The following is a 15,487-nucleotide window of genomic DNA, read 5'->3' on the forward strand; positions in this document are numbered from 1 at the left end:
TGTGGGTCACAGGGAAGAACTGTGGGTCACAGCAGACCCAGTCTCAGAACAACAAAGAGCCTCTGGGGGCTCATGCTAGAGCAGGGGCTGTGGCAAAATCCCTGGCACCCTCTGCACTGAAACACTGGTGGGATTTTCTGACCTGGGTCAGTGATGAAGAGGTTTCAGTGCCCACAGGTAGAAAAAGAAAAGAAAAAAAAAAAAAGGAAAAGAAAGGGTGGTCATGCATGAAATTATTTCATTTCATTGGCATGGGGGTTGTCTTTGATAAGTCCAACTTATAGAGAAATGGGGGTACGGAAAGGTACAGTCACCAGCCATGAAGATGTGGGAAGGGGTAGGAATGGGGCTGAGCAGAGAAGGCCAGGGAAATCTCCCAGGGAAATCTCCCAAGCCCAGGGAGCCTGGTGAGAGAAGGGACCCCTGACACAGCACAGAGGCTCTTTCTGGGGTCAAGCTGCAGCAGGACAGGCGGTCCCAGGTGATGGGGGCAGGATGGTGACAGCAAGGAGACACGAGCAGCCACAGGACCTGGCGCTGGGCAGAAGCTCCTTAGCAATCCCTGTCATCAAGGTCATCACTGCTATTTATTATTTAAGGCCTCACAGCTCTAAATATTCATTAGCAGGACTTTGTGGGAGGGGTGTGAACACGTGCATGGGGCTCAAATGTCCTGCTCTCCTGCCTGTCTTGCCTCTCCAGGGATGGAATAAAAGCAGGGATGGGGACTGGCTGGAGCTGGTGCTGCTACCTGAGCCAGGTGAGGATGAACTCCAGCCCTGCAAGACCCTAAACTGTTATCCTGCACCCTGGCCTGGTTTTTCACACTCCATGAAACAGCCTCACATGAGTGCTGGGATGCTGCTGAGGCAGGGAGGGGACCCCATGGTCAGCACAGACCCCACCAGTGCTCCCCTCACAAACCCAGCACCCCCAACATCTGCAGGCAGGGAACTGCCTGGCAGCCAGGCCAATGTCTCCAGTGGGTTTGATCAAGGGTGAAATCAAATATTTCTACAAACCCATCCTCCAGCCAGCCAGTGGAATTGTCCTCCCTTTTGCTTCCTTCCACCTGATTTCATCCCTCATCTAAAGAGATCGGATACGGTGCTTCTCTGGCACAGTGTGGACACCACAGGCTCCCCCTTGGCCAGAGGTGGAGCAGCAGCAAATCCTGGATTTAGGGAGACCCTCATCCTGTGTTTCCTCAGCAGCTGCTGTGGCCCTTCACTCTCAGCAGCAGGGCCAAGTAATGCCCGTGTTCTTGCTGGTGAGTGTGGGAGCAGGAGCCATGGCTTGGCCCCCAAGCAGAGCTCAGCAAAGCTCTCAAGGGGACTTTTACAGGTCAGAAATTACCTGTCCCCAAAATCACAGCGCTTCCCAGCAGAGAGGCCAGCAGGGTCACAGTGCCCAGCACCAGTCCAGAGCAGAGGCAGATGGAAAGGAGGAGGATGAGGATGATGAAGGCTCTGCGAGCAGCAGGGAGAGGGTCCTGCGGGCATTCCCAGCTCTTCCCCTCACTCAGCCGCCCCCAGCCCCCCGGCAGTTCCGAGCTGCCTAATTAGCTCTCCCTGCTCCCAGCGCCGTCCAGCTGGAGCCGGAGGGCAGGGGCAGACAAAAGCCTCGCTATTGACAGCCCCTCCGAGGAAGGGGCTTTTCTTCTCCTCCTCGCTTTTCTTTTCAAGCCCCTCTCCCCCCTCCTTGGGCCGGGGCCACGGGCTCATTAGCACTGGGGCTCGCTGGATGGAGCAGCAGATGGCAGCCAGGCGGCCCCGCGGAACAGATGCCCGGCCAGCCAGGGGGAGATTAACGGGACTGGGGGGCAGCGGCACGGCAGGGCTGCCAGCGGGGCTCCCTCCCCGGCAGCACACCCCACAGCCCTGCCGAGGGGCTGCCGGCCCGCTGGGGAACCGCGGCCGCCAAAGGGAGCCAGAGGTTGGGATGGCCAAAAGTCGCTGCAGAGGCCACAGGAGATCCGCAGCTGCTTTGTGCATCCTCGGAGGATACCGAGACCTCCGACACTGCGGTGCCGTGGCTGCTCCTGCCGTGTCCCAGTGCAGCGGGCAGGACACGGCACCTTTGTCCCCGGCACCCAGGACACGGCGCCCTTGTCCCAGACTCCTTTCCAAGATCACCCGCGATGGCAAACTACGGCTTAATCCCACCTCAGCAGCACATCCCTCCCCCTCCGTGCACGGCGCATCCCGGGGGATTAAGGGTTAAAGCACAAATCCCCAGCGCTGCCCTGATGTGACCCACTTAGACCATCTGGCAGGGAGGGATGCAGGAGCCTCCTCTCCCTCCCCAGCGCTCACTCGGCATCACCAGCTGCCCCAGGAGCTGACACCAGCGCCTGCAGGCCCGGCCCCAGAGTGCCCAAAAGTGGATTTTGGCTGAGTTTCTGGGGACAGGGCAGAGACAGGGCAGCTCATGACAACAGTGCCGTGGCTGGCAGTGTGGCAGCAGAGAACTAAACCACCCACAGAATCGTCCCACAAGCCCCCACACTCCCACCAGCTCCAGTTCCTGGGACAGCCTGGAGCATCTCCTGCCTGGATGCCCCCAGGTCCCGGCACTGGTGCTGATGGAATTCTCAGCAGTGCTGGAGAAGTCAGGCTTCCAAGTGGGACAGGGCTCCCAGCCCTGCACTGTGCCCCGGGTCACGGCCAGGAAGAGATGCAGACAAAAGCCCAGCCCAGAAGGAGGGAAGCAGCTCCTGCTCTGGGGCTGGGGCCACAGCATGGTGTTCATACTCATCCCCACACTGGTGGCACCTTAACACAGCAGATTTTAAAAGCATTTTCAGTTCACCAGAGCCAAAGCCCCATCCTCAGGGCCCAGTGGGAGAGACTGAGAGCACCCTGGTTTGGCAGAGGGGCTCAGGGCAGGGTAGGTCATCCCTGTCCTTGACCCCATCCCTCTCCACACTGGGCACAAAACCCCCTCAAATGCCACACTGGGATTTTGCACATGCTGGAGCAATTCCCCTGCAAAGGCAAGCTCTGGGTCAGCCCCAGCCTCCCCTCATCACGCAGTCCCTCACCCTCAGCTGCACAGCAAAGCCCCACCAGGCCCTGTGTGGGCAAAGGTTAATTGGAAAAGCCCCTTTCCCCATCACCTCAGTTTTTCCTTTCACTCTGCAAACTGGTCAATAATCCATTTACTGTGGCAGAGCTCTGCTCTGGGCACAAAGCTGTCTGGGGGGCTGGATTTCATGCCCCCCCAGCCCCAGCAGAGGGAAGGTATTAATGTACTCTTTTGTTCCAGGATGAACCGTGGGTTTAGCAAAGCTTTAACCCTCCCAACCTCCAAGACAGCTTGATGGGAATTTAGATGGAAGAGGCTTTACCTGCAGAAGCAGCAGGAAGGGAGTGGTGAGGGATGGGGCAAGGGGAAAAAGCATCACTTTCTGTGCAGGTAACCCCATTGCTGCCCCACAAGAGTGCAGGATTGGGCTCTTAGCCATTCCCAGGGCACCCTGCAGGATGCTTTGGGCTATGGACACTGTGGAGGGCCCCTGGCAGGACCCCCATGGTGCAGCCCCCTGACACTCCACAAAGGGCACAAGCCCAGCCAGGAAAACTGATGGGAGGTGGGCAGTGCTGGCCTAGAAACCATGGCAGCATCTCCACTGCTGTGGGAAGCACGGGGCCGGATCCAGGGCAGGGTGTTTGCAGGGGACCAGCTGTCAAGTGTGGGAGAAAACAGGAATCCAGATGGTCATCTTAATATTTCATTTGGCTAACTGGTTTCCCCATCTCCTCTCTGGCACCACAGTCATTTGCTCTTAAATTAGTCGGGAGTATCGTCAGGGAAGAGAGGCTGGTCCAAGCAGTGGCGCAGCGAAACCTTCCCGAAAAACAAACCCAGAGTGGAGCCAGGCACAGAGACCACTACAACAGGAGCTGCTGCAAGCCCTGGGTCTGTTCTCTCCATGGAGAGAGAGCAGGAGCCTGGCTCTGGCTATTGCTGGACCACGAGCCTAGGGCCAGCTTGGGGACATCACTGTGCAGCCAAAGGACCCGCTGCAAAGCCCCTGGGGGTGTGAGATCTGGCACTCAGAGGTGTGATCCTGCCCAGACAGCAGCTCGGGCTCCTGGCAGAGCCCCGTGGGATGCAAGCCGAGCCGGCAGCACCGATGAGAAGAGCTGGGAACTGCAGCATCTCTGTCCCTGCAGCTTTGGTGGCAGCCCCTGGAGCGGCAGAGCCCCTCCGTGCCCGGGCAGGGCGAGCACAGTGAGTGCCCCGCGGAGCCCGGGCAAGCCCCGCCGGGCTGGCCCCGCTCCGTGCAGCTGCCACACCCCTAGAACAGCCCCGGGCCCGGCAGGACATGCCACCAGGAGACAAAAGGAGCCGGGCTGCACTGACCCGGCAGCAGAGCACAGCCCGGCGTGGGCACCTGGATCTGCCGTGCCCACCACAAACCACAGCAAAGCCGAGCTGGTGCCCAGCACAAACCACAGCAAAGCGGGGCTGCTTTGCTCTGTGCCAAGAGCTCCTGCACTGTTTCACTGCCACCGGAGCTGTCACTACCAACAGCACAGAGCAGTGCTCACATTTGGGAACTTTTTAATGGATCTGCAAATACCCCGAGCAGCGGTGCTCAGTCCCACCACGATGTCTGTGCCATCCAAACTGCTGGTTAGATAGAGCCAGGCATTATTCCTGGCACCCAGGCTGGCTGTATTTCCCCAAAACCTGAATTTGTTGCCTTATTACACCTCCAACTGCAAGATATTTAAGCTCACTCAGGAACCTCCAGGCAGGAGTGTGTGTATGAGCCAGCCCTCAGCCCTTCAGGTGCCGACCATACCCGATGCAGGGATGGAGAAAAACACAGAGGCTCCTCTCTGCCACAAAGGCTGAAGCCCTGCAAACACTGCCTGTGGAAACAGGAGTTGCTCTTCTCAATTGGAAGCTGAACCCATGCTTTTCCCATTTTCCTACCAAGATTAATGGAAATCAGAGAGATTGGAAAAATTCACACTCAGCAGCTGGGCTGCAGGAGCAGAAGGGACCCCCATCCCCACTGCTGCTGTGGCTCACAGCCTCCACTGGCACGGGAAGCATCCGAAATGGCTCGTTCCAAAGGATCTCTCTCCTCCCTAGTACAGGCTGAGCCCCCAGCACCCAGCCTCTGCAGACCGAGCCCCTCTCCCCTACAGACACAGCACCTCCACGAACTTTGGCTGGTTCCCCACACCAGCTGGGCAGAAACCAGCAGAGGAAAAACAGAGCAAAGAGAGAGGAGAGCCAGCAAAAAAGTCCTTTGTTTATAAAAGCAGCACAAATTTTAGGATATATTAACAAATACTGAGACAATCAACAAAATAAAGCTGGTCTAAATTAGAGTGTGCATGGCTGTGAGGAAGCCACACGGACCTTTGCCTGTGTGACAGCCTGGCAGAGAGGCTCAGGGGTACCTGCAGCCCCCTCGCCTCTTTTCACAGGTTTCTCTGCCTCTTTGCTCAGCCTCTGGCAAACATGGGGGCATCGACTTTCCTGGGGCAGGAGGACAGAACAGGTACTGGGTGAGCAAAGTCAAGGCTGCTTGGCTGTGGGACGTGGGGGACACCATCCCCAGAGCTGTCCCTGTCCATAGCAGTGACCAGGCTGCTTGCACTGTGTGTCCCTGGGGGTCACCAGCCTCCCCACAGTGACAAGGCAGGGTCCAGCCCCAGGGGGCTGTTTCCCTCCCCAGGCTTCACCTTCCCAAGGGTTGAAGGTGAAGGGCTGACACAGAGACAAGGCCACCAGCAGGACACACAGCCCAGGGCTCTGCACAGCGGGGATGGAGCTGGTCACACTTTCCAGCTGATGCCTCCCAGCACTGCCCCCTTTTTGTAGCCCAGCTAGAGCTTTGCAGACCCTCGCCCTGCTCCCAGGCTCCAAAGTTTCCCAAACCTGCTCAGCTCTGGAGCACAGCACCTGCCCAAGGAGGGGGCTCAGCCAGCCAGCACCCCCAGCCTCAGGCATGGGGAGCGTACCCCGGCTCCTCCAGCCACGAACTGCTGCCGGTGGCAGGGAGACACACTCAGGACTCCCCTTATGGTGGGAAGAGGACTAGAGGTGGAGAGGGATGTGGAACCTCCCAGACCCCCTCCCTTGCCCCGGTAGCCTTACCTGGGCAGCGGCTTGCGGGCGGTGATACTGGCCACGATGATGCTCTCGGGTCGCGGCGTGGCCACGGCTTTGAAGGTGCCTCTCCAGAACTTCTCGAAGAGCTGCTTCTCGCCCTGCTGCACGCCGGCCATGGCCCCGAGACTCAGGGCCAGCCCCGCCGCTGTCCGCGGTGCTGAGCGCTACATCCCCCGCCCCGCCCCGCTCCGCTCCGCTCCGCCCGGCCCGGCCCGCAGCCCGGCCCGCTGCGGGGAGTGCGGCCCCGGCCGCCCCCGCCTCTCGTTTTGTGCCGGCGGGGCGGGCACAGGGGCCGGGCCCGCCGCCGTCTCCTCCCCGGTACCGCCCTCGCCGCAGCTGCGCCCGGAGCGGCGGAGCCCAGCCCGGGGAGGGGGCGGCGCCGGGGCACCCGCGACCCGCTGGGGTCGTGTCCGCTCCCCCGCACAGCGCTCACCCCGCCTGGGTGAAGCTGAAGGGGCTTCCGCCCCCTCGGAGCCCCCAGGACCGTGCGTGCGCCGTCCCCATCATTTCCTTCCCCAGCCGAGAGGCCGCTTCCAGCTCGCTGCGGGATCACCGCTGCACTTTGCCCTCTGTGGGGCACAGAGCCTCCAGGGCACAGCGAGTCCCCGGCCCCCGCAGAGGCTGCCAGCAGCCTCCGTGTTTGCCCAGTCCCGACCAGACACAAGTAAAGAAAGGGAGAGCCTGGAGCTGAGGGAGAAAGCAGCAGGAGGCCGTAGAGACCGCTCTGTAACTCGTCCATACCGAGACCCATATGAGACAGAGAATTCGAAATACAACCGCTTTTCCACCCCTCTCCACCTCCCTTCCCATTTAACTGGGAAGGGGCAGGGATGGAGCATGCAGTTCCTCGGCCCCAGTGCAGTGGCAGGCTGGGAATCCCACAGTGGGGTCCCAAGCAGCACAGAAAACAATTCCTCTCCTTCCAGGCAGGATTTGACCCGCCAGGACCGGACGCGTGGGGAGGGAAGAGCTGGGGCGGTGCAAGTGCAGCGCTGCGATTTCCCTCAGCCTCTGCGCTGAGTACAATAAAAACGTCTTTAGGAGAAAACGCTTCTTCTACCACATGCTTTGAAGCGCAAGTAAAAGCTGGTGACCTTGGATGAATGAGACTGTCTCTATTGTGCCTCAGAAACCCGCACGATGCGCTTATGTAAGCGGCGGGGGGATAATGGAGTCGGGAACAATAGGCGGTGGGAGCCGGAGAAGAAGGAAAATCATGGGGAAACTTAATCGCTTCTTTGCAACAAACACAACACCAGCAGAAGGCTCGTTCTGGCGGCGTTGTTTGCCAACTCCTCGTTCCCTGCCCCGTGTGCGCCGCCGGGAGCCGGGGTCAGCAGCGGTGTCCCCGCAGCGGCACCGGCGGCACACGCGGGCCGGGCTTTGTGCCGCGGGCACGGGCGGCTGGACGGGGATGCTGGGGAAGGGCAGCAGCGAGAGCGGGCACGCATCCAGCAGGGCTTATAGAAACACTGTCAGCTCTGCCAAACAATGCCTAAAAGCCCCACAGGGAAGGACAGCGCTCAGGCACGGCGCAGAGATGCTGGCTGGGAGGCTGCTCCCCCCGGGAAAGCGCCCAAGGGAAAGGCCGGCTCGGAGCTGCTGCTCCAGCCCAGGGCACGCTGCACATGCCGTGGGCAGATGTCAGAGCAGGGATCCTCCAGGGACAGCCGCAGGCAGGAAAGGGCAGAAGGAGCAGGAGAAAGGGTTTGAGAGGCTAGAGCTGCCAGGCTGTGAAAGCACGGCTGGGGAGGGCACACACAGCAGCCCCAGGGCCCAGCGCTCCTCTCTGCAGCTGGGCACAGACAGGGACTCCCCACCCGAGCAAATCCAAGCCTGGCTTTCCTCTGGCCCTTCCAGTCATTCCCACAGAACACAGGCTGTTCATTAGGAACCGGTTTCCCCTTCAGAGCACATTAAAGTCAATAAATAGAGATCAGGTGTTAAGTACACACACTCCCCAGTCTTGCTCTGATTTGTTGGTGAGTGACCCAAACGTGGGGTGAGGGTCAGGCAGGAGCCCCACTGGCACTGTCAGCCCCAACCCTCCTCTGGTGCCTCATTATCCACACACCCTGCAAGGCATCACCATCCCCTGGGCTTTGCAGGATGAGCCCAACCAACCCCCAGCTGCACTCCGGGGCATTTCACCCCTTCCACCAGCGCTCCATCGAATCACCCTAACATTAAGTCCCAAATAAAAGGAATAATAAATGTTTGCACTATTAAATTAGCAGCACGGGTGGTGTGTGGGCAGGAGGAAGGCTGCCATCATTACAAGAGCCTCTCTCCTGGCACACCTTGTGGAGACATCAGCGAGCCAATTAAGCAATTGGCTTGGTTAACGGAGGCTCCCAGGAATAGACTCCCCTGCTATAGAATAACTGCGCAGTAATAAATTGTCTCATAAATAAACAGCCTGAGAAAGCATTACAAGATACCCAGGAAAAGCACTATATCACAGGCAGAAAGGATGCTGTGTGCATCTGGTGTGTCTGTTAACCCATGGAACTGGGGCTGGTGTCCCTCTGGGGGCTGTGGGACTGGTCCCATGGGGGTGGGCATGGCCACAGCATCCCTGGAGTCCCCGCAGGTGCTGCCTGCCCTGTGGGAGCTCTGCGTGCCAGCAGCACAGAGCCCTCAGTTAGTCACCCATGGGAGTGCCATAAATGCCAGCCTGGATTATTTACAGCTGCAGCAGTAACGTGGGGCTCTGCCAGGTTCAAATGTTTGCTATAAACTGTAGCAGAGCGAGTGAGTCCTGGGATGGGAACAGGGAAACTGGGGCCTAAAAGGATAATTGCACTTTTTCCTCTTAATCAGGACCTATTAATAAAATATAATATAAAAACTGTCTTCTTTAAAGAGCTCTTCTCTCATTATTTGGGGTTTCTTTGAGTGACACAAAGGGCTTCCCCCCTGTGCACAGGGTGCTGCAGACCAGGCTCTCCCCAAGGCTGCTGGCCCCCAGCCCTGCTTGCCACACCTGGCTCTGCAGCTCTACAATCCACTGTACCTCACAGTTAAACACCCAGAACCCTCCTGACCTCCCAAACCTCCCCTCAGCATCCAAACCCCTGGGAAAAGTGAGAGGGACCCACCTGGCTCAGGGACAGAGGAACTCCAGCCATGTCTTCTCCTGCTTTTCCCTCTTCCACATTTAAAGGGCCCTGTGCCCTCACCCCCTCCCACACACAGGCTTTGATTTTGAGGGTATGGAGAGAAGAGAGGGGTCCCTGCTCTGGTGAACGCCCACTGGGCTGCTGCTGAGGAGGACAAGCCCAAGGGAAGCAGGGATCAGCAGGAAGAAGCTGTGTCTGTGCAGGAGGTACCCCAAGGGAGGGAAAGGAGAAAATGTGTTTAGCTAGGATTAAGTTTTAATCTGTTCCCCCTAGTAGGGAGAAGAAAGCTGGGCTTGTCCTGGAGCTACATAAATATTTTTCTATAAATGTCGAGCGTTGTTTTGGTTTGGTTTTTCTTCTTATTTGGCTTGTACCCAGTGGGAAGAGCCAGAGCCTGGTTTTGCTCAGTCTACCCCATTCCCACCTCCCCGTGCCATTGGCATGGTACCACTCCACCCATTCCCCAAACAGATTTACTGGGAGGGCAGAAAGTCAGTAATTATCTCTGGAAGTATTCATTACATCAAGAGTCAATAAACAAAGGCTGTGAGTGCCCTCTGCTCGTGGCACTCCAGAAGCACCTACCAATTATTGCCTTGGCTCTGCCCTGCCTGGCAGGAGGGGGATCCTGCAAGACAGGGAGCCTGCTTTGGACAGGGAGGAGGAGGAGAAGAAGAAGGAGGAGAAGAAGAAGGGGTGATGCTCTGCTTTGGAAGCTGTGGGAGATGTGGATGGACACTGAACTGGTTTGGCCATGGACCCCAGTAGGGCTGGATCCAAGCTGGTTTTCCCAAGAAAGGAGTGAGTAGGGAGTCGCCTGCAGGGTGAAGAAGCAGCAACAGCCACAGGACAATGTGCACTGTGTGCCAAGCTGGGAACAACCCTCAGATGGGGGCAGGATGCTGCTGCTGGAGCACCTTTAGCCTGGTAAACGCATTTAGGAGAATCAAACTGTTGCAAGAGGGAATTCACCACCTTTCTAGGGGTAAATACCTATTTTATGGCCTTTTTCCTTGCAAGGCTCCTGGCTGACCCCTCAGGGCAGAGCCCAGCACCCAAGTGTCCCACTCTGCCCATCCCCACATCCAGGTGCACCCAAGGTCAAGGTGCTCGCTAGAGGTGTCTTTTGGTTTGTTTTTTATTTTTTTTTTTTGTCCTTCCACCCACTGAAAACCCAGGGGAGCCCATGGCCCTGGAGCAGCTGCAAGGCTGTTCTGGCCTCTTGGGCACAGGATGGTGGCAGCGAGCACCCTGTCCCCTCCCTCCATCACCCTGCCCAAGTTTCTCCAGGCAGTGGGAAGTGGAGCTGCAGCTTTTCCTGCAGAGTGCCAAGGCTGTGGGTGCATCCACTGCCCACAAGGGCCATCCATCAGTGCCCAGCTCGGGAGCTTCAGGATGCTGCATCTGGTGTGACAGGGCTCCTGGGGCTGATACTGGGGTGAGGACCTGTGCTCCCCTTGTTTGGGTTGGTGAAGGATGGGGATGCCCACATCCCCTCCGTCAGCACTGGCTCCACTGTGCCTGGCAGGGAAGGGGGAAACCTGTGGGGTTTCAGTGTGAAAAGCCACGATGGGAGAAGGACCAGCACAGGGTGGGACACCCCCAGCCAGCCCCTGGATCTCAGGATACCTCTCCATCATCTCCAGATGGACACTGGATGCCTCTCCATCACCTCCAGGTGGACATCAGGGACCTGCCAAGCCTGTGTCCCCCTCCCCAGGCCCAGGTGTGTCCCACCCTGGCTTTCTGTGCTGGCCTCCGTGGAAGCAGCCGGCTTCTCTGTGGGCAGGAGGGGGCTCTGCAGCTCACCTGCCCACACATATGCTCTAACAAAAGCCTTTTTCCCTCCCTGCTTACCCATGAAGCCGCCGGGCCCGGATATTTAGGCAGAAGGAGAAAAAAGGGCGCAGGGACAGGCGCTGTGAGCGCTCCCAGGCAAAGCCATTGGCAGCCGCCGGGAAGAACGGAATGAAAGAGCAGGAGCAGAGGGAGGCGGGGAAGCCAGGCCGTGTCCTTTTCTTCCCCGTGGCTCTAAAAAAGCTCCAGACTGGAAAAAGGGGATGGAGGCTTGGAGCTGAAAATATGATTTCTCCCCTCTGAGTGGCAGTGGCCCCGGGGAGCCTGCGGCAAAGCTGCGCAGCGCCGCTGCTCCCCGAGCGCCACCGCCCAGGGCCAGACAGGGCTGGCACGGGGGGACCGAGGGGACAGAGCCCGCAGCCACACGTGTCCGAGCAGAAGGGACGGGGCTCGGCCTTGCAGGGCTCCTCGCTGGGCTGCAGGGGGCACAGGCAGCTCCCGAGCACGGGCAGAGGGTGCCGGGGCCCCGAGGATGATCCCCCTGGAGCTGGGGAGGCTGCTCGGCTCTCTGTGCCCTCCCCACTGGCAATTGGCAGCCTCCAGTCACACGGACAGCACCGCTGGATGTTGCAGGAATCACTGGCAGCTCGGCCGGGTCCCAGGCTCAGCAGCTCGGGTCTGGCTGGAGGGGGCAGGTTGGGGATGCTCAGCACAAGTTCGGGATGCAGAGCGGGGAGGCAGTGGGCTTTGGCCTCTGGCTTGGGGACGGTGGAAGGGGTCAGACTCAGGATGTGCACCCTCCTCCAAGCCAGCACTGAGATGTTTCCATTCCTGGCTCAGCCCAGCTCCTGCTTCCCTTCTCCAGCACCTCCCTGCACTGAACCAAGTCAGGGGCAGGAGAATATATGAATTTCCCAGACTGCTCGAGCTCACCCTTCCTTGACCACCCCTTGCACAAAAGCCCATCTCCCTGGGGAAGCTGAGATCTGGGTAAGGTGGGAGAGAGACAAGGGGCAAAATCCCCACCATTTCACTTGGGATTCAGATCTTAAAACTCATTTCATGAGCCCCCAGGAAGACCAAAGGTATTTAACCAAATCTGCCTGGGGAACACTCATGGGACAAGTGGTTTGACCCCATGCAATCACCTCTGACTGAGTGTTTTCCCTGGATTTTTCCCTCTCTGGATGATTGTGCTGGGTCAGTGGGAGCAGTGGACAGAGGAGCCTCCTCAGCCCCTGCCACGCAGGGCTGCCCACACCACAGGGGGATGGAGCAAGAGGGAGCAAAGTGCTGCATTTTGGCTTTTATAGACTATTACTGATAATGGAGAAGAACAAAAAGGCTTTAAAATAAAGCACTCGAGGGCGTCAGCCTAAGCGTTAAATAGGCTTCTGCTAAAATGCTGCTTCCACTGAAAAAGCTCCCTATTTTGGATTGGAGGCATTACCCTGCTTGGGAGAAAGCTGGAGCTCTGATAAAGCCAGGGGGACAGGCAGCCCCATTCTGGGAAAGGGGCTCTGGTGCTTCTCCTGTGGGTGGGATTGCTCCCAGCTGGCATTCAGGGTGCTCCTTGCTCAGCTCCCTCCCACCCATGCAGAGGTGCCTCAGGAGAACCCTAAATTTTAGGCTTCCCACCGGTGTGGGGAGCAGCACTGCCCCTGTAAAACACACAGAGCATTTTGCAGTGTTAATGGGCAGCACAACTGCTAATGTGTAAACTTTTACTGCTCTGGAGGGTAAACAGAGAGTTTGGGGAGCAGACACTTCCCATTAAGATGCACTAATGAAACGTGAAAATGTTTTAGTGTGCTGTAATTTTATATATTTTTTGAGAGCAGCTGCAGTGCTGTTCCATTTGTGGCTAATTTAAGCACAATTAAACCAGGCTAAATTACAGCCAAGTAACTGCAGGAACTGATGTGACAAGGGACGTGTCCAGGGGCCCCAAATCTTGCTGACCTTGCTGTCACCATTCAGGCTGCTTTGCAGGCTGGGTCAAGATCTGACAGCTCCTGGAGCTCACCCAAAGGTCACAGCAGATCCCTGAGGACAGTGGGATCTTCCAGCCAGGGTGGGGCAAGTGTTCCAGAGCTTTTGGGGGTATCTGGATGTGCCTGGATCTTGGAAAGGTCCTCTTCCCTGTTGTTGGGAGCTTGGATGAGCCCAGGGCTGTAGCAAACCCTTCCTGCTTGGCCAGAGAGCCCCACTCCCCCTTGCAGTAGCCCTGGTGTCCTTCCTGGGACATCTCCTTAGCCCCCAATTACCTGGTGAATGCTCAGGCTGCATCCCACACCTCACCCCAGCTGCCTCCTGGGGAGGCTGATTCACCTCAGGAAAAAAAAAAAAAACCCAAACCAAAATAAAACAAAAAAAAAACCACAACAAAAATCTGATTTTTCTGGAGAATGAAAAGAGCATTTCATTTTGGGTAAAGGAAGGAATAGAATACCTAGAGGCTGTGTCGTGCCTGCTGATATCACCTCGGTAGTATCCTGAGCTGGTGGCTGCACTGCTGGGTCCTGGCTCCCCTCAGCAGGGATGGAGCCCCACATCCTGCATGGTTTAGGGTGCAGAGCCTGTTCTCAGCAGTTTGGGGGTGCTTTTTACTGCCCTGAGTAGCTGAGGGTGGCCCTGCCCAGTGAGGATTGCTCCGAGGGTTTCAAAAGCACCAGCAGCCAGCTCAGGGCTCCTGCAGCCCCCGGCACAGGAACTGCTGCTTTCCCAAGGGCTTTTCCAGTTGATTTAGGCAATTGCTGTAAATCCCCTGTGGCCACCGGTTTCCAGCTGAGCCAGGTTAGACCCAATTCAGCTCAGGGAGAGCGGGGCTGCATCCTCCCACAGCCTTTAGGGATGCTCCTGGTGCCTAGGGGCACCGTGTCCCTGCAGATCTGTGCCCCACCTCTCCCCCAGGCAGATGGGCAGGCTTGGCACAGGAGCAGCACGGCAGGGCCCAGCATCGCCAGGGCTGTCCTGCTAAGCCTTGCTGCAGGACTCACGCTGCCCTTTCATCTCCTCGGTGCCTCTCCCCAACCCCTGGGGCAGAGGGAGCAGCACCCACTGCCCCTCAGACAGCCAGGGCTGGCGGGGAAGGCGAATCTGTGCCCCCGTGCCTTAACACCCACGCGGGGTGGGTGACAGCAGAGCCACCCACAACCCCTCTGCTCCTGCTGCCTCTGACAAGCCCCATTAACCAGGCCACGCCTCATCAGCTCCAATTAGCGGGCAGGTCGTTCCTGAGCCTCAGGCAGCTCCATCACTCGCGGCCAGTGATGCTCGGCATCCCCCGTGCTGCCGGTCCAGCGCCCAGCAGGCTCGGATCCCATGGATCGATCCCACAGATCCCAGCTCTGGAAGCTGCAGCCAGGCCAAACCTCCCCAGTGCGGCCGCCAGCTCCGCTCTAATTAATCCAATTACAACACTGCGTTGGCGGCGCAACCGGTGGATTGATTGCGGTTCGTTCCAGGTAGATGGGGGTGGAAACGCTCAAACTGGCTTCTGTTTGCTGTTAACTGTGCCCAGCCCGGCCTCGAAGAGCTGGGGAGGAAGGAGTCCTGCCACCAGCATCATCCTCGGTGGGACAGCGAGGAGCTGGGTGCCTGCAGAGCCCCTGCACTGCTCCCAGAAATAAATCCTTACCTGACACTAAAAAAACAAAAATAAAAAACAAAGATTAGGGGGACAAAGGTGAGAGCAAGAGTATGAAGTAAAAGGCTGCCTGCTCTCAGACGTGTATATATATATATAGCTCTCAGACGTATATATATATATATATATATATATATATATTTAATAGAATAAAAAGGAGATTATTGGAAACAACTGATTGTTCAGACTGTCAAAGAGATGAAAGTGTCAGGAGTAAACAGATGCCGGTCACGATTCAGCGCTCATTAAGGCAGGAGAAGGATTCATTTCATATGCATGATTAACTCCTGGCCACTGATGATTTACACAGCAGATGATCAAAGGAGAATTAATTATTGCACAAATCGGGCTGCTGCCAGCCCGGCCCCTGTCCCTGCCGGCGCTGCCGGTGGCACAGCCCGTGGTCCCCAAAACCAGGACAGCCCTGGCCACCGCTGCCCCGAGCCGTGCCTGGCCGGGAGCTGTTCGCCCCCACAGTTCTCAGCTCTCCCCCCCATTTCACTGCCCAGCACCCCGAGGATCCTGGGCTGCACCCCCAGGCACCGTGGGCATCACTGGGGAGGTCCAGCTCACCAGCACGCAGCCCAACCATCCCCGCCCCGTTAGCAGTAATTAACCCAGGGAAGGTGCCTCTCCACTTGACACCTTTTCTTTCCTTTGTGATTGAGTCTCTCTCCGTTACAAATCCACGCTCTAATTAAAGGAAGGAACTCCACTCCCTTCACCTGATTTATTTTTTTAACACCGTCCCCTTTTGATCTCGTTTCTCTCTTAATTAAAT

At 57.7% G+C, this 15,487-nt stretch overlaps 1 protein-coding gene across 2 annotated transcripts in view; it reads right to left on the reverse strand.

Moving 5' to 3' along the window:
* SRRM4 (serine/arginine repetitive matrix 4) overlaps positions 1-6,296 on the reverse strand; it is a 46,341-nt gene extending 40,045 nt beyond the window's left edge. For both annotated transcript variants that reach the window (XM_066561991.1, XM_066561990.1), the window contains exon 1: positions 6,124-6,296. In XM_066561991.1, coding sequence (XP_066418088.1) covers positions 6,124-6,254 — 131 coding nt within the window. In that variant the 5' untranslated portion in view covers positions 6,255-6,296. The remainder of the gene's footprint in view (positions 1-6,123) is intronic.
* Between the last annotated feature and the right edge of the window lie 9,191 nt (positions 6,297-15,487).

The sequence above is a fragment of the Molothrus aeneus genome, chromosome 18, assembly GCF_037042795.1.
Source record: "Molothrus aeneus isolate 106 chromosome 18, BPBGC_Maene_1.0, whole genome shotgun sequence".
Taxonomy (NCBI): Eukaryota; Metazoa; Chordata; class Aves; order Passeriformes; family Icteridae; genus Molothrus; species Molothrus aeneus.